General features: G+C 42.2%; 2 protein-coding genes and 1 long non-coding RNA gene across 11 annotated transcripts in view; 1 reads left to right on the top strand and 2 right to left on the bottom strand.

Moving 5' to 3' along the window:
- Positions 1–3,270: 3,270 nt before the first annotated feature.
- On the bottom strand, positions 3,271–6,051 carry LOC110486165 (homeobox protein Hox-B2a). The gene is made up of 2 exons (XM_021557578.3): positions 5,480–6,051; positions 3,271–4,544 (listed from the first exon to the last, which is right to left on the bottom strand). The coding sequence occupies exons 1-2, from the start codon at positions 5,898–5,900 to the stop codon at positions 3,820–3,822; spliced, it is 1,146 nt and encodes a 381-aa protein (XP_021413253.1). The 5' UTR covers positions 5,901–6,051; the 3' UTR covers positions 3,271–3,819.
- Positions 6,052–8,753: 2,702 nt separating this feature from the next.
- The window catches only part of LOC110486166 (homeobox protein Hox-B3a), a 57,168-nt gene continuing 38,631 nt past the window's right edge, over positions 8,754–27,290 (bottom strand). For 4 of the 9 annotated variants that reach the window (XM_036940824.2, XM_036940823.2, XM_036940825.2 and 1 more), the window contains 3 exons: positions 18,183–18,249; positions 11,778–12,378; positions 8,754–11,031 (listed from right to left, as the gene is read on the bottom strand). In XM_036940824.2, the coding sequence (XP_036796719.1) occupies positions 10,268–11,031; positions 11,778–12,270 (1,257 nt within the window). In that variant the 5' untranslated portion in view covers positions 12,271–12,378; positions 18,183–18,249 and the 3' untranslated portion in view covers positions 8,754–10,267. Of the gene's footprint in view, positions 11,032–11,777; positions 12,379–15,287; positions 15,931–18,182; positions 18,250–19,370; positions 19,592–23,753; positions 24,286–27,290 lie in introns of those variants that run through there. The other 5 variants (XM_090196254.1, XM_090196255.1, XM_036940830.2 and 2 more) reach the window with 4 other exon arrangements.
- LOC149978894 (uncharacterized) lies at positions 16,427–17,153 on the top strand. Its single transcript, XR_016485907.1, has 3 exons — positions 16,427–16,479; positions 16,648–16,746; positions 17,039–17,153. It is a non-coding gene; the product is annotated as an uncharacterized LOC149978894 (long non-coding RNA).

Raw genomic sequence — 27,290 nt, forward strand, 5'->3', positions numbered from 1 at the left:
TACTTCTGTAAATGAAATATTTCTGTATTTCATTTTCAATACATTTGCAAAAAAAAATTTTTTTAAATGTTTTCACTTTGTCATTATGGGGTATTGTGTGTAGATGGGTGAGAGAAAATATATTTAATCCATTTTGAATTCAGGCTGTAACACAACAAAATGTAGAATAAGTCAAGGGGTATGAATACTTTCTGAAGGCACTGTACATACAGGTCAACCTAGTCAGGTTTCCAATGTTAAGACAGTTTGTGCATGCAGCTGCTGCTTTTCCTGGCCTACCTCCTCTCCTGCACAGTCATGTGAGGCCTTATAGCCAATAAGACCATGTATAGCCAACACTCATTAGCCTCATTCAAATGTGATTGGCTATAGCGAACACTTACACATCCCACTTTTATGTGTAAACAAAACTATGTTAATATCATACTGGAACATCTTGGGCAGTGACATTCCTCTTCATGAAATAAATATCTGCCTTGCTCCACCTTACTAGCCTGCACCGTCCAAGAGAAACACCTCGCAAAAACTTCACAGCAATGGCCACTCTCTAAGAGGGAAATAAACAAACATCTTGATTCTCGCTGATTGTGAGGGGACCCGACTGATAAACTCTCTCTCTTAGCAATGGCAGGAGTCCAAAGAAAGCAAATACAGATGGAAAAGGATAGACACAGGCACCACACCTCAAATTATCAAGCACATAAACCACAACAGTCGGCCATTACTTCCTGCTCCTGTGTTTACTGATCTAGCAAGGGCTTCAGGGCATGACTTCTGTTGTCTAAACAATGGCTGGCGTCTTCCTTGTGCTCATGTCTGTGTTATGGTCCGGTCCCAGGTAGAGTGGACTGGAAGTACCAACTGATGTTTCACATGAGAAGCTGAATGAATATGTCCATTCCCATAGCGACTCACTTCAGGAGGTTGGAGAGTTGCTAGCTTGAGCTAGCTGAACTCGAGCCAAGAAGTGACTCTCTGGTGAGATGCAGCACGGAGGATATAAGTTTGGACAGTTGAGATGGTCTTTCTTTTGGTCGATAAGACACCCCAGTTGCCCTTTTCAACCTTAAACTTGACATTAATCGTAATTCTTGGCCTTCCACTAATGCTAACGTTAAGTTTACCCGTGCTCCTTTTGTTAACATCTCACTTTGTCACAACCCATGTTTCAATGGCCTTCACAATGTACGTTGATCAGCTGATATATCATAGAAGGGATCAAGTGACTCTCACCCTCGTCAAATATGAACGCACACCACCTCAACCCCCACACCCCTCATCCCACTCTCCTCTATCTCTGCCACATACACACATACACACACACCAAGGTACACCAATGAACTGAACGGACCCTATTCATTCCGGTGGTTACTTGAATGTTCAATTGATTCATACCTGTCACTGCTAGGGTCCCAGGGTTGTGAGCGTGCTCTGCCATTGACCAGGCAGATAGGGACCTCTGAAGTTGGGATCGATCAGGTGTCTTTGTTTTCCATGGGGCTCCAGTGGAGGCTGACTGCTGATAGGCAAGTGACGATTCCTGCCACAGCCACACACACTCGTCTTGGCTGAACCCTGTCTGGACCACTCCACTGTTTTTCCTCAAGCCCCCCTGAGTCTGGTGATTCCAGAGGTCTGTGACCCGGTTCTAGTTCTCAGTTTCCTCTCCTTAAACTTGATTCCATGCACACTAGGAAGCCATGCTGGGTCTAGCTGGTGCACACTATACATTTGGTTTCCCCACCAGGAGTACAATGTAAATGCCATTACTTTGGCAGAGACACTGTAGGCTAAGTAATTGCAGTATGAAATAATAATAATATTCATGTTTGATATAGGAAGTTAATATCAATGTCTTTAATAAAAGAACTCCCTCTAAGCGAAATAATATTAGGGAATATTGGACTAGCTAGTGAGTTATGTAGTGATGGCGTAGTAATACTGTTTGATAAGATAACATGTATGTGCGTAGACTGTGATTATGGAGAGGTGGGTAGACAGGCAGTGGTAAAAGGTGACAAGGAGGAATAGGGCTTATTGGAACACAGATCCAGGAGATGCATTTCAGATAGATGGGTACAGTAGACAGGCTGAGCTTAGAGAAGAGCTTCATTTATGTCTTAGGAATACACACTATTCCTTGTGAATTTTTAGTCCTGCTATAACGCATGACGATTAGGCCTACCATAAAACAATGCAACACTGCGCATAATAAATATTATTAGAATTATTTGTATTATAATCATTCTTCTTCTTCTTACGTTATTGTTTTGGTTCTGACCATGTTAATAACTGAGGGAGTAGCAACCAAACAAAGGTTTAAATTGTCTCATGAACAAAAGGTATGGTTCAATTACATAACTGGTTTATTTTGTATCAATTTGGCTATAGGCCTATGTATTACCCAATTACCATTGAACGTGTTGCAGGATGCTGGGCTGTGAAGCCACATAGACCAAATGTCCTACAATGGCTGCCGCATTATTGTTCATATCGCCCATTGTGTTCTCAGCGCCATTTTGCATCAGCATGACAGCAGCCATGAGCGCCGTTACCTCAGTCATTCCCTCATGCTACAATGCTAGCTAAAGTAAGCTAAGATAGTTCGGCTAGCCTACCATACACCAAATTCCCACCAAGCTAGGCTAGACAAAAACAATAACTTGGTCAACACATTGTGTTCTTTATCAGCTCTTGATTATGACGATTTATCTTGGCAAACGTCTTTACCCAAAACGTTTTATCATATGTGTTGTGTTCATTTTTTGCACATAATTAATTCACAATAAGAATGCATTTACCCCAGCAATAGCTTATTGGAAGATAATGAAAACATTTCAATAATATTTAAAATCGCAAATGATTCGTTTTGTACCTCGAAATCTGAAACCAAAATGCAAATGATTCGTTTAGTACCCCGAAATCTGAAACCAACGGGTTATACAACCTTTGGAGATTTCATGTGTTGCCCTACAATTGATGAAACCATCACAACATAATTGTGTGGAAATAATATTAACGACAATAATAATATTACTTATTATTATTATAACACGCTGCATTTTGAACATATCAACTCTGCAATAGCAAAATATGCATTTGCCAAGACCAGTAACAGATATTTGGTAGACCAATACATCTCAAACAATCCCCATTTGCAATATTTCTGTATTTTTCTTGTCTGAAATAACTGTTTGAATTATCATCTATCAAAAATAATTGCACTTTTCATTTCCTAGTAACTACATAATCAAAAACACTTAGGCCACATTATAAAAGTTTGTTTTTATTTCAACTATGAAAATAATGTACAATAAATAATTTGAAATTTACTATTAAAGAATCTCAATAAATAAACTAGTTCTAAAACTCATCAACGGGATCACCGCCCGTCTCGAGAGAATTTCTAAAAGCAGTTCAACTATCCTTTAGGCCTATATATCTGATAGGCCTTCATTTCCTGAGAATTAAGCGATTGAGCTGCACTGAACAGTTTTGAAACATTAAGGAGACAGTATAGTCTATTACTGTAACTGCCAATTAATACTGTCAGAAAACAAGAAGGCAATAAATACCTGAAATTTGAACAAGGGGAAATCCGTATGTGATTTCGATGGAGTAAACCAAAATTATAATGCCAGGAAAGGACATAATCGCTCCTTTGCTATCTCAGGTTCTATGTTATCTTCAAATTAAACCCAGGAATCTTTTTCATAAATGTGTTTCAGGAATGTTGCCGAGAAGCATTCATACCATTGTAATACGGTGGGACATTCTCCTTAATTCGATTGTTCTGTATTGTTGTTGTTGTTGTTGTCGTTAGAACTGTAAATGTTGTAAATCTATTGTACAAAGTGTGCTTGTAAATAAGTCAAAGTCCGCCTCGGAGAAATCTACCGGGCTGTCGAGCGAGCTCTGCAAGCTGGGCGATAAAGCGTCAGAAATCTGGAGGCAGGAATCAGCAGAAAAGAAATTCAAATCGGGCAGGGAGGAGGCGTCCTGCTGCTCTGAAAAAGAATGATCCGGGCCAGATGCGCCACCGTCGCCCATTGTTGCGGGGTTATCTGCAGTGGGCGTTGGGAACCGGGTCGACCGCACAGTTGTGTCAGAGACTGATGTGGGCTCCTGGCAGCTCAGCTGGCCCTCCTCAGGCGTGGGCTGGTTATTGTCACTGCTGTTCGTGTAGGAGGCTGCCGAGTTACACGTCTCCCCCTCAGACGCAGCCGAGCCCGAGGCTTCCAGTGGCTGGCTCGAGTAAGGCGAGGAAGCATCCGCACCTTCCAGGGGCTCGAACCCGCCGGGGTCGCCCTCTTGGCCTTCCCTGTGGTGTGTCGTTTGCCGCTTGTGCTTCATCCTCCGGTTCTGGAACCACACTTTGACCTGTCTCTCGGTTAGATCCAGAAGGGCAGCTATTTCCACCCGCCGGGGCCGACAGAGATATTTGTTGAAGTGGAACTCCTTCTCCAGCTCCAGTAGCTGCGTGTTGGTGTAGGCAGTCCTCAGCCTCCGGGATCCGCTGCCGTTGTCCAGTCCACCCTGCGCCTCTGCAAAAGCCCAGACATAGAACATAAATAAGTCCAAAATAGCAAGCTAATAGGGTTGAGCCTAGACATTTGGCACGCAGCTACTGAAAACCATAAAAATGAACGAGGCGTAACAAAATCTCAATAGGCCTGCCCCACGTGCATTGTTTTCAAATGACTGCAGTGCTTCTCTGATGTCAGTGTATCAGGTTTGCAGAGAACACGCGTTATTCCTCTAAACCCCATATTTTGTTTTGTCCCATTGCCTCCACATTATATACTGACGTCCAACATGACTACCCCAAACCTCGAGACATGGTTATGAATATATATCATTAAGACAGCACTGACACTGACTGCGATTAAATCGTTATTCCAGGACAAGTTTTGCAATCGGTATCTTGAGAAAGGTAACTTTATCAGCAAGAATACACACACACACACACACACATCCGCATTACGCATAGAATATCTGACACATACAGGCATTACAAAGACTTTGCAATATAGCTAACATATAGCAGATTATGTGTAGGCTATATCAATGTTTATATGCCTGACATCAAATCACGCAATGCAAGAAATGTATATGTTAGTGAAATACAAACGAAAATGGTGTAATAGATTAGTAACAATAAGGATTATGACGGGAAATAGTTCATTCAAAGCAACACTGCAGCATAATGCAGGTCTCTGTGACTCCTCCATACACACGACACAGAGCAGAAGGGCACTCATATTTCAGAAATAAATGCATGCTACTTGTCCTTTTATTAACATCAACATGAGACAAAAGCCCTGCAACAACGATTGCGAAAGATGAGGCTTCCGTAGCTGTTTCTATGAGGTGCAGTATAGACCAACATGCAGTGGAACCATGCAAATAAAGAAAATGGAAAAGAAAAGAAACATCAGGAAAAAAATGAATAGCCTAGTCTTTTACATCATGTACCGACCTGTCGGTGATTCAAGTCCTGCAGTGGCGTACCCGGAGGATGCAGGAGAGGGAGAAGAGGAGGCTACCGTGGCATTCCCAGATTTGGGTCCCTTTTTCGAGGATTTCTTCTCTTTCATCCAGGGGAACTCGTGTGCCAGCGGGCCAGCCGTACTTGCCGGCGGGGCTGGGCCCTGTTGCGGCTGTGGCGTCCGAAGCTGGAGGCCATTGGAGGTTCGCTTTTGGCTCCTCGGTCGCGCCTGGCTGCTTGTGCAGGGACTCAGGCTGGGGATGGTGTGCTCGAAAGGAGGAGGAATTACTGTCGAGTCCTTGATTGATGAAGTTTGAAATGACTCCAGGACAGCGGGAAAAGACGTCAGGCACTCTGCAAGGGAAGGCTGGCTGTTTATGAACCCAATCTCCCTCTCAAATTCAAAATTCATAGTTTATCCTTGTCCACAGGCGGACGGCGAGATCAAAACGAGCAAAATAAAAACAAAAACGCGTGATTATTAGCTCCCCGCTGTCCCGTATTTGCGGGCTTTAATAATTGTGTATATTGGTGATATTACTAGCGTATGGGGACCTTGGTCTACTAAACTGAAGACTATGGGCGAAATTGCAGCCAATTCCTGGTCACATGACCAGATTCAACCAATGGAAAGCCGGGGCCTGGTGGCTAAAGAAAGCATTATTTTCAGCAAATGCTCAAAAATACCATAAGATTTTGGTTTGTGTTAGCAGGGGGTATTATATTCGAGAGAAAAAAAGTGTTCGGTTGCCAACTGTCTCACCTCGCTGTTTCGAGTGGGAGGTTATGTGAGGCCCTTCATGTCAAACAATGGAGATCTGCATGCAGATATTCTGCCTGGACCCTGGTGATGTAATCCAGTAAAACGTGGTTATTGTTAAGAGCACATTTACAATATGGCAAACGGGGTGTTTATACAAAAGAGGCCCATTAATCTTAAAAGTTTGACAGGAGTAGCAGACTTAAGGTAAAAAATAACTCCACCCAACCTAGATGGGAGATGTCTCAACAGGAGGCTGAGATTCGCTTGGTAAAATACTGAAGAACGGTTTCCTAGAGCCTAGCATGGTGCAGGTTAGCAGCCTGCATGGTGTAATGGTAGACTGCTATATTTTTGTTTTCATAAATGGAAGATGCAGAGTGAAGAGAAAGGTCTGTGTGTGTAAGTGTATAAATTATATTATGTTATCTCTCTATAACTGCTAGCCTACCTCTTTATCACCTTGCGGAGAGATATGCTACTAAATTATATATTGTGCGTGTGTCTGTGTCTGTGTGTGTGAAATGGTCCTAAAAATATGCAGCCCAGCAAGGCCTTCCACTGACTGCTAGCTAGGAGTTTTCTCTCACGGTGTAAAAAATGGACGGCTTGTTTACTGAGCCGACTGACTAAAGTTCACAGCGAGGTCGCGTGTACAACTGCGAATCCTAGCTTCTGAAAAACTAAAAACTTAGGCCGTGTTAACACTAATGCCCTATACGAATTTGTGTTTGTTGATAAACAATGCCATAGTATATTGCGTCTAGGTCACATGTATTGATATTGAAGGATGTTGTAGAAGTTTAAAGCGGATAGTAAGTAGCTTAGCTGCTAGGATATTTTTGGAAAAGTTGAATTTGTGGAAAAAAAAGAACTGCGGTGATCAATCTTTTCCCAGGCAAAGCGCTTGACAGCAACCAGCCTCAAGAATTATTCTCTTTCCTTCAAGATCGCAACAAAGAAACGCTCTCTCTATCCCCAGAATCTAGACCTACTGATTTTTACGAAAAAGCCAGTAGTCTAACAACCCAAACGCAGGCCTTAGAATTGTTTTCCATTGCGCATTAAACCCTGGTGCTGAAATAGGCATCAGCATTATCTCAAAATAGAAGAAAAGGACCAAGATTGCCGGGCACTATTCGACTCCATTTGACTTGACTCTAGGTTTTAAAAACAAAGACGGGAGAAATGTGCGTGGGTGTTTGGCCCATTTAAAGCTAAATGCAAAGCAGCGAGTAGGCCGCGTTTCTCCCATATATGCACGATGTAGAATATGGAAAGGAGGTCAGAAGCACGGGCTCTCTTTGCTTATATTGGAGCTGACTGTGCAAAAACTGGGACAATTTAGGAGTATTTCTCATCATCAGGAATTTCATTTCCATTTTTTATGACTATTTGTTTATACTTTTGAATGTGGTTTGTTTGTGCCACAAAAATCTTTACGCTTGCCAGAACATGGACTTGCAACGTTATTTGTTTATTTATATATTTATTTTGGGGGGAATGTGCTCTTTCATATTTGGAGTGTGGTGGGAGTGTGCTTTTTTTACTGCCTTTTTTTTTTTACAGCTAAGCGAACAATTCGAAAAACGATTAACAGACTTAACTACCGTTTAACAGACTATTAGCTAGGCTATGTGTTGTCTTTTTATTTTTCATGGTGGGTGATTAGTGTTTTCACACATTTTACAATTAGGCGTAAGTTGATTTGATCATTTTATGACAAGCCAAATGTGTTTTGAAGCATAGAATAAACAGTGTGTTTTATTACTATTGTTATTATTACCATTCTGTTGTTAGCGCTACTTGTGTTATTTATGTTAGTACTGCTGTATTAATCAACTTCCTCAGTTGCAGTTAGTTTTAGCAAGAGTATTAGTCTTGATGGTTGCCTTTCAATATTTAACAGCATCTGAAAGGGAACTTAATTTCCCTGAAACGTCAATGATAATGAGTATTTTCGGTAGCAATGCAAGCTGTTAAACTATATGTTCTTGCATTTAGGTATAGGCATATTCCAAAATCTGTGATTGCTTATTTGCCAATAAATTAAGATTTCTATGAAAATAAATGTTATTTTCTATACGTTGATTGTCTTCATACAGTAGGCCTACTCTCGTTAAAATTGGATTCAGTATATGAGGCGATCAATGTGTAAATTATGTACAAAACCATTTTGCTTTTTGGCAAAGATTGTGTTGCCTTGGACCACGTGACCAACCCAAGCGCATACCCGAGGGCTCTTTCAGTCGTCTGGCACTAGCACGAGGAAAGATGCTCCCAAGAAGCTGTGTGTGTGTGTGTGTGTGTGTGTGTGTGCGCGCGCGCGCGCGTGAGCGCGTGCGTGCGTTTTGCCTGAAAGAGAGAGAGGGTATAGAGCCAGCGAGGGAGCAATAGAGTTTGTGCACGTGTCTACTATACTGATGAATACCTCTGCGTTTTTTAGCAACTTTAAAAGTATGGCCCCCCTTTTGTCTCAGAAAACTTGAAATGACCACATAGAACTGAATAACATAACATTTTATTAAAGAATTGTTCAACAGACAACTCTTAACAATGAAATAAAAGGAGCTACAAAGGACAAAGGAAGTTCTCCAAAAGTGTTTAGCTATATTTCGTCTAATTCTCGACTATGCAGGAACGGTCTGATTCCGTCCTCGCTGACCCATGTACAAGTCAAGACATTATTTACGTACAAGGGTAACATAAACGATTTATTTCTAAAATACAATAACTAAAATGTATTCGTTACAATGACAAGAACACAACGTCTTTATAACAGGTAAATACTAAAAAATTACATTTTTTCTTGATATAAATACATGGGGGATAAATAATACAAAAAGAAAGTATTTAAACTGGCTATAACAAATAAATATATATTTATGAATGTTCACTTGAACATACATTGAGAAAGACGCTGATTGGAGGTCTTCCGTTTCCAAAATAAGATGTATTTTTCCCTTAACCATCAAAATGTAAACTCTAAGTGCAACAATGATGCCCAGACGAGAAAGCATTAGTGTAAACCTACACTTCAGCTTGGTTCCTGGACATGCATTTTGTTCAAATATACCCTGTTTCCACGTTAAGTCAAGACATGAGAAATTGTGAGCCTTTCGCATTAGTCTTGGCTAATGTAAGTGAACCCTATAGATTGAACGAGAGAGTGATAGAGAGTTGGAAGAGTGAGAGTAGGGAGTGATAGAGAAAACGGAGAGAGAGTGGTGAGGGGGGAGAGAAAGGATGGGGCAATGAGCGTATCATAGTTGTCAAAAGAGTTCTCAACTCCTTTTTACCCTGTGATGATGATATAACAGCATAACAAATATACATTGTATGTCCTCGCGTGTGTGTTTGTGATTGTTTATGGACGTTAGCTAGCATAGCATAGCATAGCAATGTGAACCCAAACACCATAAACCCAGTGGGCCTACGATGCATCTGCGTGATGCTAAAGGAGCTCTTCCCTTGAAGCCACAATGTTTGGCGAGGACATGTAAAAAAAAAAAATGTCACTGCACAGTGGGTTAGTGAGACATTTCCAAAGAGAGGTAATATGAATAAGGGAAGTAATCGAAAACAATCCAGTGGTTTGCTTGCACCAATTGAAAAATGCATATTGACGTCAGTCAAGCTTAACCATTTGTGCTGACTGCAAGGACGCAGGCTAAACATAAATCCACGTTGACGTAACATGTGTTTCACCGAGTCAAAAAGGTCTGACAGTAATAACCCCCCCCCCCCCCCCCCCACCTTGTTAGCTGTCCATTAAGCCCAACTATTACTATTTAATTACTTGTTTTCGAGGGAGAGCTCCATATTCAAGGAAATAAACCGCTAATCAAAACGCAATTCAAGTGAATGTTACTAATACGCACAATGATAAAGACAACAGACAATACTTTTTTGGCCATGGCAAGAAACCACTGGATCATATTTTTGTTCAACCCCATTGCAGCGTCCCATGGGTTAGTTATTTGTAGTTGTAATTTTAGTTTTTTCCCCCAAACCTGCTACTACAGATGAGTTAACTTGGGAGCTTCCTGGATTCTACCCTGAGAAGGATGGTGGGCTGCCAGCTCTGTGTATGTCGGGTGGGGGTCGCACGGTCCGTGGTGTTGGCTTGCTGACATCTGCGTGGCACCGTTGTAGTCCATGTTCCCAGCCTGGTGGTGTGGTAGATGATTGAGGCCGTACATGGACGGCCCAGAGGTGGGCATCGACTCCACGTAGTTTCCTCCCACATACACGGGGCTGCCCTGCATGTTGGGAGTTCCATAGTTGCCACTGTTACCCTGTAGCCCGTGCGGGTCGTATTCTGGTGCTGTGTTGGCATACTTCTGTTGGGAGGGGCAGCTTTTCATGGGGTTTTGGTAGGCTGAGGACATGGCATAGGCGTTTTGATGGGACTTGTTAAAAGATGGCGGGGAGGGGGCGTCGTAGTTGCCTGCCATGGAATGCATGGAGTTCATGAAGCCAGCTGAGGACTGCATGGGTAGGGGTGGGCTTCCGGTTGGAGAGGGGCCCCCTGATGAAGAGCCCAGCCCTTTACATTTCTGATCCTTTTTGTACTTCATACGCCGGTTCTGGAACCAAATCTTGATCTGGCGCTCGCTGAGGTTGAGCAAGTTGGCCATTTCCACGCGGCGAGGCCTACACAGGTAACGGTTGAAATGGAACTCCTTTTCTAGCTCCACCAGCTGCGCGCTCGTGTACGCGGTGCGCGCTCTCTTTGAGGCTGCGGAACCCGGGGGGCTTTTTTCACCTCCGCTGCTCTCCGCTGGGGTGGGAATGAAATAAAACATAATTACTACATGCGGAAATTGAATGCATCATTTCCTAATAAAGCAGAGGCCAGGAAACTAAACTTATCCCCTTTATATTAGTTGTCAACACTTCATATCTTTGGCATTTATTAAGAGATTCGAGACCCTACATTGACCGTGTACGTAAATTGCATCATAGACAAAGCCCACAGCCAGAACTGTAGCCTTCTATATTTGAAAGTGCTGGACATGAACTGTTTTCACTTCAATTGTGTCACACGTATCTGAGGTTCAATTAATGTACATGCATTGGTGTGTTTGTGTGTGCGTGCGTGTGTGTGTTTGTCTGTCAATATCTTCAAATCAATCATCTTTGACAACCTACAGTTTAGATTAAGCATTGCTCTTAGCTGCAAATAAACAAGCACATTTGGATTCCAGTCTGATGAAAAGATACACAGTATATGCCAAACACTGCCATGTTTTCATGTAATTGTTTCAAATTCTCATCAATAAAGGGATTTACTGCTTTAATAGAGATCTCAGTTACCAAATTAATATAGTTATGACTACAGGGCTTTTCCTAACAACCTAACTAGGAAAAAAGCACAGGCTTTAAATATATAAATAATAAGATAGGTCTTTAGATACAAATCCATGATTATGTTTTGTAACTGTATTGTAATTAAGCTATCCAGCTTTGAATGTGTGTTAAAGGGGCATGAACAAGGTAAGGGGCATTGGGGAGGGGGGCACACACCGTTAGCTGAACTTGCACTTGGCGAGCTGTTTTTTTGCTTAGTATTCTGCCTCGACTCTTTCATCCAGGGGAAGATCTGCTTGTTGAGGGTGGGGTTGGTGGACAGAGTGTACGTCTTGGGCGCTGATTTAGCGGCCCCACCGCTGCCTCCCGGCTGCTGCGCGGTGGCACTGCTGCTGGTGGCGGTGGCACTGCTGCTGGTGGCGTTGGCGGGGATGACGGGAGGGGACACCTGGGGGGGAGGTTGGTGTTCAGGTGGCAGGCTGGGCCGCATGCAGCTGCCATTCAGCTCTTTCGTCTTGGCATGCTGCTGGGGAGGAGCGCTGTTGCCACCGAGGGACTGCAGCGAGCAGGCGGACCTCTGGTAGTCGCCTTCGAGGTGAGCCGCGGACTGGAAGGCCGGTTGAGGAGCATCATAGCCGAAGCCGTTGGCCCCTTGGTACGAGTAACCTCCGAAAAGCGTCGAGTTGTCGTAGTAGGTCGTTTTCTGCATTTCCAAAAGTGGAGTTACCGGCTACCAGGGTCCTGACGACCTTCTGGAAGAACATTGGCACCAGATGTCACGTGACGGTCTCTTTCCAAAGGCCTCTTGGAAGCTGACCTGAAAGGTTATAAGAAGCACATAATAAGAAAGGCGCAAAATAAATCCATCTTCTACCGCTGAAAGGCGCCATGACATGAATAGCGCTTTCCCACAACACTGCTTGCAGATGCCGTGTCAGGCCACCGTGCACTGGGCCTACTCTATCTCACTGTGAGCAGCACTCCCCCTCTCCTAACTCTCTCTCCCTCTCTTTCTCCCTCTCTCTCACACACATACACACAACTGCACACGAACACAAACAACATCCAGCCAGTCACTCTTTACTCGCACCTGGGAGCAAGGACACGATTGTCTTCAAGATGTTGTCCTTGAATAAATAACGAATATAACCTCACAAGTATGTGGTGATTGCATTGTTTAGGTAGGTATAACCCATTATTTGTGCATATTGTCCGGATTTTCACATTAGAACATTTTGAATAATGTTTCAGCGTTGGCCTTTGTTATTTCTACGACAATAAAACGTGTTTTCGTTATAATTGTTTTTTTCATTCATTGAAATTCGTTTGAATTGCTATAGAGTGATGTGTTCGTTTTCATACGCAGGTTGCAAGGTTGTTTGTATTAAAATACTATCCTAACATGTGTTATGGTTGTAATAGAAAAGTCATATGCATTTTCACAATGGAAAGATAAAGACAGAAACCTTCTGCGTAAAAAATGTGCATTTCGGTGTCAAAAACAAACTAGGCCATATAATGGCTTTTATTTTTGTTTGCCTTAATTATGAATGAAAACGAGCAATATACAATTAGTGATGTTTTTTTAAATAATTGTCTTAAAATGCTGTCTGTAAAATGCTCTCTAGCCTGTGTAGAAAGCTATGAATGGGCCTTTGCCTTGTTGTTGGAGGGAAATCAGTGCATGTCGCTCTTAGTTCAATTTCCTGTCAGTTTTTCTCAGGTTACACAATATTGTATTTGGGCAACCATTAAAACCCAGAAAAACCGGCACTTGAGACTCTGTTGTGAGCGTTGCTGCACGTCCCAATAGAAGAAGAATGAGATAGGGTCCCCGGAAGCTTCAGGCGAGTTTGATTCATAACCGTAGCTCGGCCAAAGGACTATAGCCCTTAAAAAAAGCTCCAGACCTTATATGTGCTAACTGCTGGGGTGGTCAAAAGGGCAGTGTGCGTGGCCCCTGCCAAGCACCATAACGCACCTGGGATTAATTTCGTTTGGATGCTTGAAGACAGAGATAAAACGTTGGAAAATAGGTTTGAAAGGACCATGGAAGCTTTGAGGATTTTTTTTTTGTAGCAGGCAGCCTTCAGTTAGAAAGCCAACTAGCAGGTTCACTTACATATAAGTCAAAACAAAAACACATGCTTTGTGGTTGTGGTTACACTTGGTATTATAATGGCAAATTCCCCCACATAAACACAGTCAAAAGTGAATGTAGTTATATCAATGAAATTGTTCTATTATTAGGATTTTTTTCATAAAGATATGGACATATTTTGTTATCACCTATTAATATCTGTTATAAATGACCCAATAACCTACAATTACAAAAATGGTAAACAGATGACGAACATTGAAATTATATAATCACTAGAAAATCCCTGGACAACAATAAAACAATACTATTGCCTAAACATAAAAAACACAATCTGAATAATCCACATAATAACCATTATACACATTTAAGGCTAAAATCCATTACCCATAAAAAAAACAAGATAATGCTTACATGCTATTCCAAGAAAATACAAAGCTTGTTTTCATAAAGAAATAATGATTCTTATTGTATGCATATCCTTTGTGAGACGTATAGCTCATCCTAATAATATAGGCCTACCCACTAAAAGGACAAACACAATGGAATATGGAGACAATTTTCTCCAATTTGAATAAAAAAGATGTGTAAGAGGTAAGGAATAGGCTAAATGAGATGAGAGCAGTGCCATGTCTGAGAGAAGGAAGGGGATCCTGGGCTACAGCTTTAGGACACCAACTCTCACCACGTCACAAATGTCGCTCATTTATCTTTCCAGTAGACGGCTGGAATCCTAATTATTTTCTCTAAGGAATTGTTCGAGGGAGAGACAGAGAGAAAGAAGGGGGGGAGGATGGCTACAGGAATAATAGATATTAAATCATATCGCAATGCCATTAAATGGAACACGTAATGTCCTGGCCTGCTTGTAACACTAACACAATAACGAACTTTCCTATAGATTCGCTCTAATAAAATTATGGGGTCCAGAGCGAATGGTGGCTGGATAAAAAGCGATCCCATACAAGGACGTCAACAACAACAACATGGAGACGAGTTAGACATCAGTTTGGGTGTCCAATTTGTATTTTAGCAGGGATAAAATTACAAATGGCGCCGGTAATACACACACATAAAGATGCATCGAGACATGTGTTAGCTCATTTACAGATTGAAAAATGGCAATTATTGCATCAAAACAACACATGAGTAGTGCAATGGTCTCTCATGTAAAGCCGTCGTCATTCGCCCATTGCCTTGCTTCAATTAAAAACAATAGGCCTTTATACGTCTGAATGGCACGTCATACGAAAAACACTTTATCAAACCATTTAGAAATATGACCAGATAGAAAGCAATTTGATATTAGTTTAGCACGGCAGTCCAACAACATGGGGATCCATGCCTCGGTACTAGCTGAAAATAAACGCGTACCCATGTCTGAACACCAAAGCCCACGAAAACGGATAGCCCAAAAATGATTTCCTCGTTGCTTTGTAAATAAATATAAGAGGGGAAAATGAATCCGTTGGAGAGAGATTCTAAAGGAAAAAGGGGGGGGCGTCGTGGAAGGAAGCATAAAGCATTGTGAACTCTTCTTGAACCGCGATTGGAGTCATATGGTCATAAATCACCGGGACACACTCTCCGCCATTCACAAACTGATAGCCTATTTCAGACCAGCTTACCTTAGCCTCTGACGAAGGAAGCACGGGCAGGCATCATATATTTTTCACATTCGGCCCCGGTGCAATCAATAAAACGGGAGCTCTCCCCTTCCCTTCAAAAACTCGCAGTGAATGTAAATCCGCCGGTATCTCGAGGACTGCTGCCCCGAGCCTGAGTCCGGGCGCTCCTGCACGGATCCCCTCGGCTTGGGAAGGGGGGAGACGGTCTGGCATGAAAGATCTGAGGAATGCTAGGGGGGCTGCGAATGGACAGGCAGCAAGCGCCTGGCTGCCCTGTCGACTGGTACGCCCTGCTCGCTGATAACAATGGCCTCAGATTTCCCTTTCTCTCACAGCGCAAACCTTAACATCATAATCCGAGCAGAGCCGCAGCTCGCCGCGAAATTTCCTCCATTGCATTTCCCCCAATGCGTGTGTTTCTCTCGGCGGTTATTCTCGCTCTTCGTAGCTATTTCGGTGGGTTATTGTATTGTCAACACAAGGCCTTGGTGCAGCTATTTGTATATAGCGGGGTTGACTTGGAGCGCTAGTCGCGGCTGTTAATCCCCATCAAGCAGCATCACCAGTAAAAACATTATGCTAATTGCAGACGTGCTGGACAGGACAGGGGCCTACAAGCGGAGAGACAGCGCCAGTACTTTTTGATTCACGTGTTTCCTGGTTAGGTGTCAAGCCAAGGTAATATTGTTAAGTATATGAGCGGAGCCTCTCTTTTTTACTCCACTGGTGCAGCCTATATTAAATGACCAGGAAGTGGGTTTCCACAGCCGGCTCTCGCTTGGCTCGCGGCAGAAACCGAATTTTGCCTGTATTGTTAATGTTTCAACACATCTCTCCCAACACACCCAACTAGTGTAATAACTAATGCGAAAAATAGAGGCCAGTGCAGGGCTCAGGGAACAGACAACAGGCGCGCTTAAAACGAGGGAGGGGTGTAAAAACAAATCAGTTAAAGGAGAAAAATAATAGAAAATCTGTGATATTTAACAGCTAGGACGAGCCGGTGCTACACAAACTTAGAAAAACTTCGATAGCGAGTCCATGTTAAAAATAGAAGAAAGGGCTTCCTGTGTTTTTACTGTAGGCTATGTAGGACTTTAACACCCAACGGGAAGAGAAAAGTAAATCAGCAAGAAGGAAAACTGAGAGAGATCAACGGAAATGAAAACACGCAGCCGAAGGTGTTTTACAGGTTATTATATTCTCTCTTCACTACCTCTCACCATCTCTCCCCCTCCCTCTTTCTCTCACTCTCTCAATTTTTCAGTATCTTCTCTCCCCCTCTCTCTCTATTTTTATTATTCAGGACACTACCCCCTTCGTTTATGGCTACGTAAGATTTATGACTTCTACCACACAGGACTATCTGTAAACAGCCACTTTATAAAGATGCATTTCGCGTGGGAACTTGAATAGAGAGGATCACCAACGATGTAGGAAGAAGGTAGGAGACAAAAATGTAGGTGTCTGCAACTTTTATCTGTCTGACATTGTTCTGGATTTGCAACTACTGCTAAATGGACAAATGCAACCCACTTAAAAGATTACTAATGAGCTAAAAACCCAAACGCTCCAATATTTTGTATTTACAACTGGTATCCATTTTCACGACTAAGCACATACCGGGGGAAGACAAGTTATTATTTCTGAGTTATGGCAAGAGAAGAGTCTATACCAACATGATTTGGGGGATTACAACATGCCGGTGCTTGTTAGAAGATTGAGGGAGAGTATTTTCGTTATTTCCATAGGATGACAAGAGATGCGTCGCCTTCCTGATACTTTGGAGTTGGCTGAGTCATGGCTATACTATTTCAACGGTGGAATATGTGGACAGATGTTGGGATGCAAGGTTTTCCTTTTTCCTGCAGTGAACATTGCAACCAACATATTACATAAAGAGACTACAAACTCAGTGATACATTTCGTTGGGATTTCCTGTTTTGTTCATGAGGAGGATAGCTTTTTAGGTGGAAAGTGTTTTGAATCTGGTGTATTGTCTTTTCAAGGGTAAATGCTTGTGTCGTGAATACGTCATCGAGTGTGAATATATTTCATTTAAAATGTACTGAGCGTTGTCTACTGTATTCATATGACAGACCCCTTACACTGAAAGACATAGCCTATCTATGTATATATATTGAAAGTTTTCGTTTTCCATTTGGACAAAAGGACATTGCCACCTCTTTGCCTATGTGAGTTATCCTATGATTCTTCTGTCACACATGTTGTAAGAATAATGCTGCTGCATGGCTAATCTACATAACGCTACACCCATACATTCATCATCCATAATATCCCCCCCCCCCCCCCCCCCCCACAGACACACACACACACACACACACAGATATTACACTACGGCATTCATTGCATCATCGAAAGAAGAGAGCACAAGCACACACAAGGACACACAGGCACCACCATTTTGACAATGATTTTGATTAATCTGTGGTGCTTTATGCATATAAGCAAAGAGATGTTTATTATTATTATTATTTTATTTAAAAGCTCAATTGAAAAGCTCATACTTATATTCCAAAGCCTCAAAAATATATCACAGGCCATTCTCACGGGCTGCGTGCCATATTAGAGAACATTATGATACACTCTTGGCCTAGGAAATGTTTACCGATTGTGTGAATGTCATATGCAGACTCAATCATCACTGTTGAATGTATGCAATGAATGCATACTCCATTCCAATAAAACATATTTACTTTCAAATATTTCAGAGTACGTTTTCTCATGTAAAAAAAGTATTATTATTTCAATGGGATAATGAAAATATTCATCGAATAGGTCACATTCAATAGCACATCCGTTTTTCACTCCTATTCATAAAAGCGAACAAATAATCATGTGCAATGCTTATATACTTGTAATAGGGTGACTTACCGGGATGATGTTGTTTCTTATAACTGAATTGTATGCAAGAATATTGCTTCCTGAAGGCTTGAGGGAACTGCGGGGGGGGGGGAGAGAAGAGAAAGATGCAATCAAAGCAGGTCGTAAAAAATCCAATACAGTGCATATGACCTCTTGTCTACAAATCGAAACACACGGGCAACCTGAGAGTTTACCACAGGTGACAGATATCGTTAACCTTAAATTATTCCCGTGGAACCACGGAATAAATGCAAAACCAGAGGAAATAATCCAGAGTGTTCTCAGGAGCCCAATGTATTGATTTCAATTAACTATCAGACTACATAACATATTTCCCATGATTTATTTTGGAGATTCTGTCATCTTGCGCAGTAGGCCTACATATGGAGCAAGTCAATCAATCCACACGACAGTGAGGTTCATGTTGAATAAATAAACAAAAATCTTCCCGCTATGTTAATACACGGGAAAGCAATTGTGTGGATATTGATGTGATGCTATTTTCCTTCAAGGTTGCTCGTGTAGCAAGCATGAATGAAGAATACATCAAAAATCATCCATAATAAGTAGGCTAGTTGTTGCTATGTTGACAATTACTAATTTATTATAAATGAAGGAATTAAATAATAGCCAACCAATCAAGGCAATAGGGATCAAAGTATGTTCTAATGACAATGATACTCTAATAGCCTAATAACAACAACAATAACAATAATATCCATAGGCTAATAATAAGGAAAATAATGAACACAATAATAAGGGGGAAAAAATTATAATTATTATAATAAAGACAGCTATAAAGAAAGTCGCAATAAACGAAACAGTTCAACGAATGAAATCGAAAATAAACGAAAGTGTAGCGCCCATTGAGAAACACCGTAAATAAAAGCCCCACCATTCTGGGAAAATGATCCCAAAGTCTAGGTAAATGTAGCACTATATCCAGTTTCAGAGTAAAAGTAGACAGAAAATGGCTTTATCCAGAGACAGGGCCGGAGCAGAAATGAAATCAAATGGCCATGATGGTCTGCATAGTAGCTCTTATTAAAAGTGGAATAAAAACGTTGGACGCTCTCGTTCGCCGGCTCCTGACAGCTACCCCAAACACATAAATCAAAACGAGGATTCCCCGACCTCCCCGACTTTTGCGGCCTATAGCGATATAAAGTTATTTATTGCATCCCCGCACTCACGCACAGCATTGGCTCGCTTCCATTCCCGTTGCCCCGGTTTTTACTCCACTGCTACCCTGGTAGTTTTGAAGATTTTCAGCACCGATAGCTCGCTCGACCCGGAGCCGTACTGGACTAACCTAAAGTTACCTACAAAGTGCAGGGTGCTACAGCCCCCGCAGCCAGCAACGCTGCACGCTCAGAACAAAGGGAGGAGGCAGCTACAAGCAGAAGAGCTGATGAGCCAATTTTTTTTTGTGGAAAAAGGTTGAAAGAAGCCACGGGCGAGGAAATTCAGAAGAAATGACGACTAACCAAGCACTAATTCAACGAAAATCATCCAAAAGCCTGGCATGTGCTAAGGGCTATCCGAATAACGTAGACAAACAACATAGGGATTTGGCTGGTTCGTTTCTGCACCGGTTGCAACAAAGGGCTCCTGCATAATTTATCAAAATGCATATTAAGTGGATGCACAGGCATTAGGGGAATGGGGAATGCTTGCCTACTTGGTCATTTTCTATCAAATCTACGCCAATGATCAAATCCCAAAGCCCTGTATCTCCACACTAGAGCTCCAGTACACAAATAGTTTCTCTCCAACTTTATTATCAAGTTTTTTTTTCTCCCCCCCCCCCCCCCCTCTCTCTCAACACTCGGTTAGCGGTCCTTTCACCAGCAAGGGTCTGGCCATGTTTCCCTCACACCCTCCGTGGCCATTCGTTTACCGAAAAACGGTTCTCCACCATCACAACTTCTACGTGCACCATGTTGATGAACACGAGCTGGGTGCAAAACAACCGAAATTAACAGGCATGCAGCGGGGCTACATCTCGATGTGACGGATTGGCGTTCGGTTTTCCAAGTGACCTTTGCGTTGAAGAGCAATAACTCACCAGATTAATGATCAATCAACGGAAGAAGTCTACTTTGGAGTCCTCTCTTAATGTATTATATTTATGTATTAATCCGGGCCTTGCTGTCCATGGCTTTCAAAGAGCCCGCGTGGGCTTCTGGAAGTCAGCGAAACGCCGACATCCCATTTGTTGTGTAATTACCAGGCAGTTGTTAACAGCAGAGTTAGTGACTGGGCGAAAACATAGCCAGCAAGCAACAATAAGGTCCTTTCCAAATCCAAAATAATGCCCCAGTATCATGCGCTCACGTGATGCGCGTAGATCAACATACTCTGGTTTTGATATAATTCTGGCTACTCTTCATCCCTTGTTTGGTGCCTCCAAAACGACGGAGAAATATATTTTCCTTCACATTTTCCGGATTGGTTGCTTCTCTGACTTTTGCCCCATTTTGCAAGGCACCACCCACCCCAAAATTATATTTTTTCTCCCAATTTCTGGGAGGGTGTAGTTTTCATCGGGTCCATTCGCCGAATTCCGCCACCTTGAAATGCAATGAGGTCTAACGACTGGCTTCCCAAATGGCAAATGACAAATTGTTCTAAACGACGAGAGACATGATACATCTTATTTTCCCTCCCATTCTGCCGGATGACATGAGACTTTCAACACCATGGACTTAGTGAGAGAGACCGGTGAGGATGCGAGGCCTCTGCCTCCAATCTTTGGGTGATAAAAGGGTTTTCTGCACTGCTCACTGGGCGACTGGTGGAGCAAGGGGGCATGGTTTTACACCCACGCAGATAGCCCTCTACTAAAGATCTCCGGATTACAATTCAACTCCCATTTGAGGCCCGGTGACCTGAGCGTTATGTCTGTATCCCGTGGAGCTAGTTGTGATTGCGCAAGAGAACCTACGCAAGTTCAGAAGTGGTGTGCTAGTGTTTGAATAAGAAACATGGGCAAATGTGTTTATGCAATATTAGCTCGTTGTGCTTTTAGAGGCGAATGTCATTAGGTCACGTTCTTATGGTGGCGTTATAGCTAAATGTACCAAGTGTTCATTTCATTTGTTCACCTCATTTGTTGGAGGTGCGAATGGAGAGGGAAAGGTGCCAGTGGAGAGGGAAGAAATGGATGCCTTGCTATGGCATCAGTGCCGCTGACTTCTCTGCATATGATGGACTTGAGCTTATTGGCTTTTGGTTGCAGAACATAGAACATCTTCATGTTCTACATTCTCAACAAGGAATCCACTTCCATCAGCTAGTTTCATTGAGAGAGCAGGGTTAATCTTTATGAGAGAAGGGCTCTAGGTGGTAATCTTTAACCGGGAATTCAAAGAGGACACTGACTTGGAGACGGCTGGGGTAGGGGGCCTTATAGGTCACAGGACCCTTTCTGTCCTAGGGAACTAAAAAAGTGTCCACCTCACCAATATGTGAGGATGGGGTGGTGTGACCAGGCTTTTAGTGAATGAATGGTTAGATTTAGTCCTACCAGGTTTTACTGGAACCTGGAGCTATTTTCAATATAAAAACGACTTAAATTGAACGGTTAGATTTTAATAGTACCTTTTTGACATTTAATATGCTTCAGAGATGATGCTAATGATGGTTGTGTTGCGGAGTGATCCAAGGCGTCTTAAGCAGATGCCACTATAGCAAATAACTTGCATAAAGGTCATATGGACGCTATCCGCAGCTGTCAGATATTATATACTGACACACAGTAGTTTTACTTTCCCTTTTTCCATTGGAGCTTGCCTATATTGTCAGTGATGTATGATAAAATCAATTAAATCATGGCCACTTAGACTTTTGTGGTTTCATTCAGTTTTCCACCCCATGACGCACAAACTGCCAGGTCATGATTTCCACGGAGCCATCCAGCTAATGGTTGATATGCAGTACAGCCTATAGACAAAGTGAGTCTATAGGAGTAAATGAGTTTCATAGAAGTATAGTGGTAATGTCAAAACATGGTCCTCGTGTACTGAGATAACCAATGGACCAGATTAAAATCAAAGTGTATTGGTCGCGTACACAGTTTAGCAGATGTTATAGCGGGTGCAGCGAAATGCGTATGTTATTAGCTCCCAGCAATGCAGTAGAGTGTCAAACAGGTACACAAATAATGAAATAAAATGGTAAAAACCCAGAAACAACAACAACAAGAACAACACAGGTGTCCCACGTATGTGGGTGTCTATTGTTTGGTTTTCCTTTAAGCGCAACTACTTATTGTACGTTGAAGAAGCTAGAGTTGGCATGATGTTCGTGTTGGTTCCTATATAGTTGCAAGTCCACGTGCCTTGTAGCTCGTGTTTATCTCGAGGGTCGTCTAGATCATGCTTGCATAGATAATGAGTTTACAATGTGCACTTGTAAAATGGCAGTTGCCGATAATCGGCTTACAATGGTTTTACATTGTGCAAAGTTGACATCTGCATGTAATAGTATGATTTCATTTACTGCATCTCTAACACCATTTATTTTTCATATTCTTGTAACATTAGCACATGTTGTTAGTGAGGTTGTGCGCCATATGCCTTTTATCTATCTCAATATTTCACGGATTGGTCATTTGGAATAGAAACAATATATTTAATCGACTCGAAGTATTTGGAGTTTGCAGATGTACAGACCGAGACGCATGGGAAGCAAAATTATCAATTACGGTAAAGGCTCACAGAGGGCCTCTAAAATGCCTATCTTACTATTATCAGTGAGCTCTCGAGGTCCTCTGAAGTCAACATGTTCTATTTTACTAGAACACCTATTTTACACGCCTAGAGGTTAGCAGTTACAGTATGAAAGACAATATCTTTCAATTGCCCATGAACCTCCAGGTCGTGTTAGAATTAATAGCGCTAATCTACATTACTTCACATAGTCTAAAACGCCATTTGTAGGTTTGTGTGGCGCACAGGTTGTTCCACAAACAGCAATAATGAAAATAATAACAAAGAGAGCACGCCGCGATGGGCTTGATAGTACATTTGGATTCCCAGGGAGACAGAAAAGCCGAGGCTAGTTTGGGAGCAGCTAGAGTAAGCAATCCTTTCACACGGTCATAAATCAGGAGCACATGCATCTTCTTTTTACACCTAGCCATCAGATCCATTCACCGCTCACCCCACACCGCGAGTCCCCCACTCCACTCTCTAAACATTAGATGCACCGCACTTTACGCAATGAGTAAACTTTTAAATGGGGGTGTGGGAGCCCAGATATTAATGCTTGACAGAGAAGTAGAACGAAGAAGAAGGGGGACAGGCAGGGAGAGGTACAAAAAAATGCACTGAGAGGGAGAGAATGGAGAGCGGGTGAGGGAAAAGAGAGAGAGGGGAGCGAGTCGCCCTTTAGCCCTCCTCGGTTACCTATTCGAAGGCATCTGTCTTCGGCTATTCGAAAACACAAAAGTTTGCAAGCTCAGGCACACCCAAAGATGGTTCACACAACGGATAATTAATGACTTGTCTACAGAGGAGCATAGAACACTGGGAAGAGCCCAAGCATCCGGCGTCAGTCGATGCCTGAAAACCTTACCTGACTTCCAGCACTTCTCTGGGTCTCATGAGCCAAACTTGATCAGCGTTTGCGGGATTATCTACTGTAAACGCGCCTGGAATATATAGTGTTTTGCTTTTTGGTGACCTTGGATGCGTTGTGCGTAATTTGGTAATGGTATCTTTCCACTAAACAAAACAAAATAAGATAATTTACATGGCAGCTTTGGAAAGCTATAAATCCTCAACCGCGAGCAGGACGGACTGCTCACAACACATGCGCGCGCGCACCCATCAACACGACGGGGTCTTCCGAGCCCGAGTGCTCCCGAACATGGAGCACCCTTTGCACTTCCGTACTCTTCGAACCCTGCATGCGATTCCTTCGGGTTTAGCAGTCAGCAGCAGGCGATAGATTCCACCTCTACCCTCTACCTCTTTTTTCCCCCGCCTATAGCTGCTTGCGTGGAGCGGGGTGGATTGACACGGTGAACTACTGAACCAGTGGACTTACAGGACACACAGGGTGGAGAAGGCAAAGGGGTTCGTCTGTCCAATAGGGATCTGACTGCACGGCTGCGAGGCCGACACGCGGGCCATATGGCGATTACAACCTGCGGGCTTCTGCAGGGGTGAACGTGGTCAACCTCATTCCGATACTGCCATTTTCTTAAATTCATTTTTAGGCTGGGGGTGGTTGGCGGATAACGGGTAGTATGTTCTTCACGAATTAAATAGGCTTGCATCATAGCAGGGGATATAAAAAAATAAATTACCTCTATCTTGATGTGCTGTAAAGCTCTCACCCTGTGATTGTTTTTTTATTGCACTAACGTTTGTACATTTTGTAAAGATTATTACGTTTTAGAATTTGTGACTAAGTCGGATGCACTTGGCTTTGTTTATTGGCTGATCCTTTTTTGTGTCTGAGTGTTATCTGCCTACGCTCAGACAACACACACACACACACACACACACACACACACACACACAGAGAGAGAGAGAAAGACATGGAGAGAGAGGGATAGAAAGGGGGAGAGAGAAAGAGATACAGGGTATGGAGAGGGTGGTAGAGATACCCACACGAATAGTGGGAAGTTCAATTACACTGATGCAAATGTGCCACGATAGTATCCGAGTTATTTTGAGTCCTGCATGAAAAACCTTGCCTTTCTTCTGAACATTTCCGGCTTGGTACTCTTATCGCTCCCCTGCATGCTCTTCAACCGGGTGAAAATTCTCCTTGCAGCCTCTGGATACGGTTTCACCGGTCATTTTTCATGCGCTTTTGAATTGCTGCTCTTGTAGATCATTATAAATTAGCGCGGGGCTTCATATTGATTTATTTCCGAAGGGGTAATCATTCCTGCATTACTGAAGGCCGGGGAAATACCTACCTGGCCAACCAATATCTACATGGCCCCCTGAAAAGAATTAGGAGATTGAAATAGACTACTCACAAGGATAATAATAATAATACTGGTAATATAACTTAGGGGAAATAACAGCTATTATTTTCAAGTTTAAGATTCAAGTTTAAGACGAATATGACCACTAGATTGATATTTTAGCTGTATTTTCACCTGCTTTTAATAGATGGTTTGGGGAGCTATATTATTGTGTCGCTTTTGGGCAAGTCATTGAGCATCTATTATGTCAAATTTCTGCTTAATATTATGGCTAAGGGTGGCCAATGTGACTGAAATAAAGAGGATACATATTACGCTTATGTTTTAGTGGATAAATGCAAGATATTTTAGATATGTTAGATGGTTATATTTCCATTGCGTAAAACTTAAACTAAAGCTTTCGATATGTATTTACAACGGGCAAATATTGCAATTATAGAGCTAAGTTAGATCGACGTTAGGACAGGCTTTAGAATGAACAGTTCTCTCTTGCTTTGATATATTAAAACAATCCCATTGCTTTTTGTGGACCTCTTGTCCAGGTTATTATTTGGTAGATACATGTGCTACTTATTTACGCGTAAATGAATGATTAATGGTACGTCTTTTGTTTTTTTTGTCCACAGGAAAAGTATTGTGTTCTAGTGAATCTTTTGTCGCCCTGCAGTGTTATGTACCATGCATGCTATTTTATGTAAAGGTTCCGTTGTTGTTTTTATACTACAATGAGTGAAGTAAGCAGTGTCGTAGTCTATCTATAATTGTAAAAAGGAAGTGCAACAATTGAATTTAAGCTACCTCCAAGATACTAGTGTTATAGAGCCACCATGTTCTTTGTGCAAACAAATTGCAACAAAAACAAAACGGATGGAAATACATTTATCTCGATATGTTTGCTGTAGCACAACAAAACGAATACTTTGAGGTAAGCAAGAGAATATTCTGGAGAAAATGGGCTATGCTTATGAATGGTGTATTCTTGGAGGGTCGCGCCTTTTTGTGAGAGAAGGGCTCAATATGGCTGCCATATATTTGTATTGTTCCCACTGCTGTTGAGCGGGAAGATGCGCTCCTGCTGCCTTGTCTCTTATGCGTGGGATTCTAACGATCTTGTCTGGGACACAAAAAATTATAAACAATAATCAGACACACTTACGCACACATACATAGAGCCATATAGAGATATGCATATAGAATCTGGACGCCGTGAATCAGTTGCAGGTTGCTGAAAAGGTTTTTGAAGTGCAATAGCCTATCCTATAGAATCGAACCAAAGAGCAGAGCCATTCAAACAAAGGGCCCACATTCAGCTTTCAACCTCTAGTTATGGCAGGGAGGGGAATATAGACAATTTGTAATAGTATTATACGGATGCTATTATAGAAGCCTCATGTCCCACTGTTGCTACCATTACATGCTAATTACAAGTATTACTAATAATCTATTTGTAGCCTATTTACGTGTATTAGACCTGTGCGTAATGCTAATAGTTCGTGTTTTACTATATGCTATTAGCATTTGTCTTGGCACCATGATTATGATGCACAATTGTTTCCAACATAATCTGAGCACCCAGCCTAGCTACCCATCTGACTGGCGTTTGGAATAATTTTTCCAACGCTGAGCTGTCATTGAAATCAGACATGAGGCGGTTTCAGTGAACAACGGTGATCTCTTACGCGCACAATGTCCCCCTTCTCATTGCCCCCTGAGCGTCCACCGAAATGAGCTGGAATATTGTTTTTGACACAGCGCCCGACATCAAGGAGCGCCGCTGGAATAGACATTTTGAAAAGTGCTGCCCCTCGCTGCTATGCCCATTAATATTTGATGGGAGCCACCGAGTTGTTCTAATTTTGTTACACAAAGGTTTACACTAGCGAGGTGAAGGGGAGGATTGTGGAAGGAGCCAGCCATGGTAATGACATTTAAGCTGTTTTGTATTCATGAATACAAGGAAGCACTGTATAATAAATATGTATTGTATTATTATTAGGCCTATTATTATTATTATTATTATTATCATACAAAATACTGATTTCATTGTCTGTATTGTCATCCTTTTTACACCAAAATGTGAGTAAAACATTTTCAAGTGGGAAACTGTTGCAGTCTTTGTCTGTCTTTGTAGTTTGCTCTTTCAATGGCATCAATGCACCATTCAAGTG

This window comes from Oncorhynchus mykiss, chromosome 13 (assembly GCF_057628025.1).
Source record: "Oncorhynchus mykiss isolate SJ-2025 chromosome 13, ASM5762802v1, whole genome shotgun sequence".
NCBI lineage: Eukaryota > Metazoa > Chordata > Actinopteri > Salmoniformes > Salmonidae > Oncorhynchus > Oncorhynchus mykiss.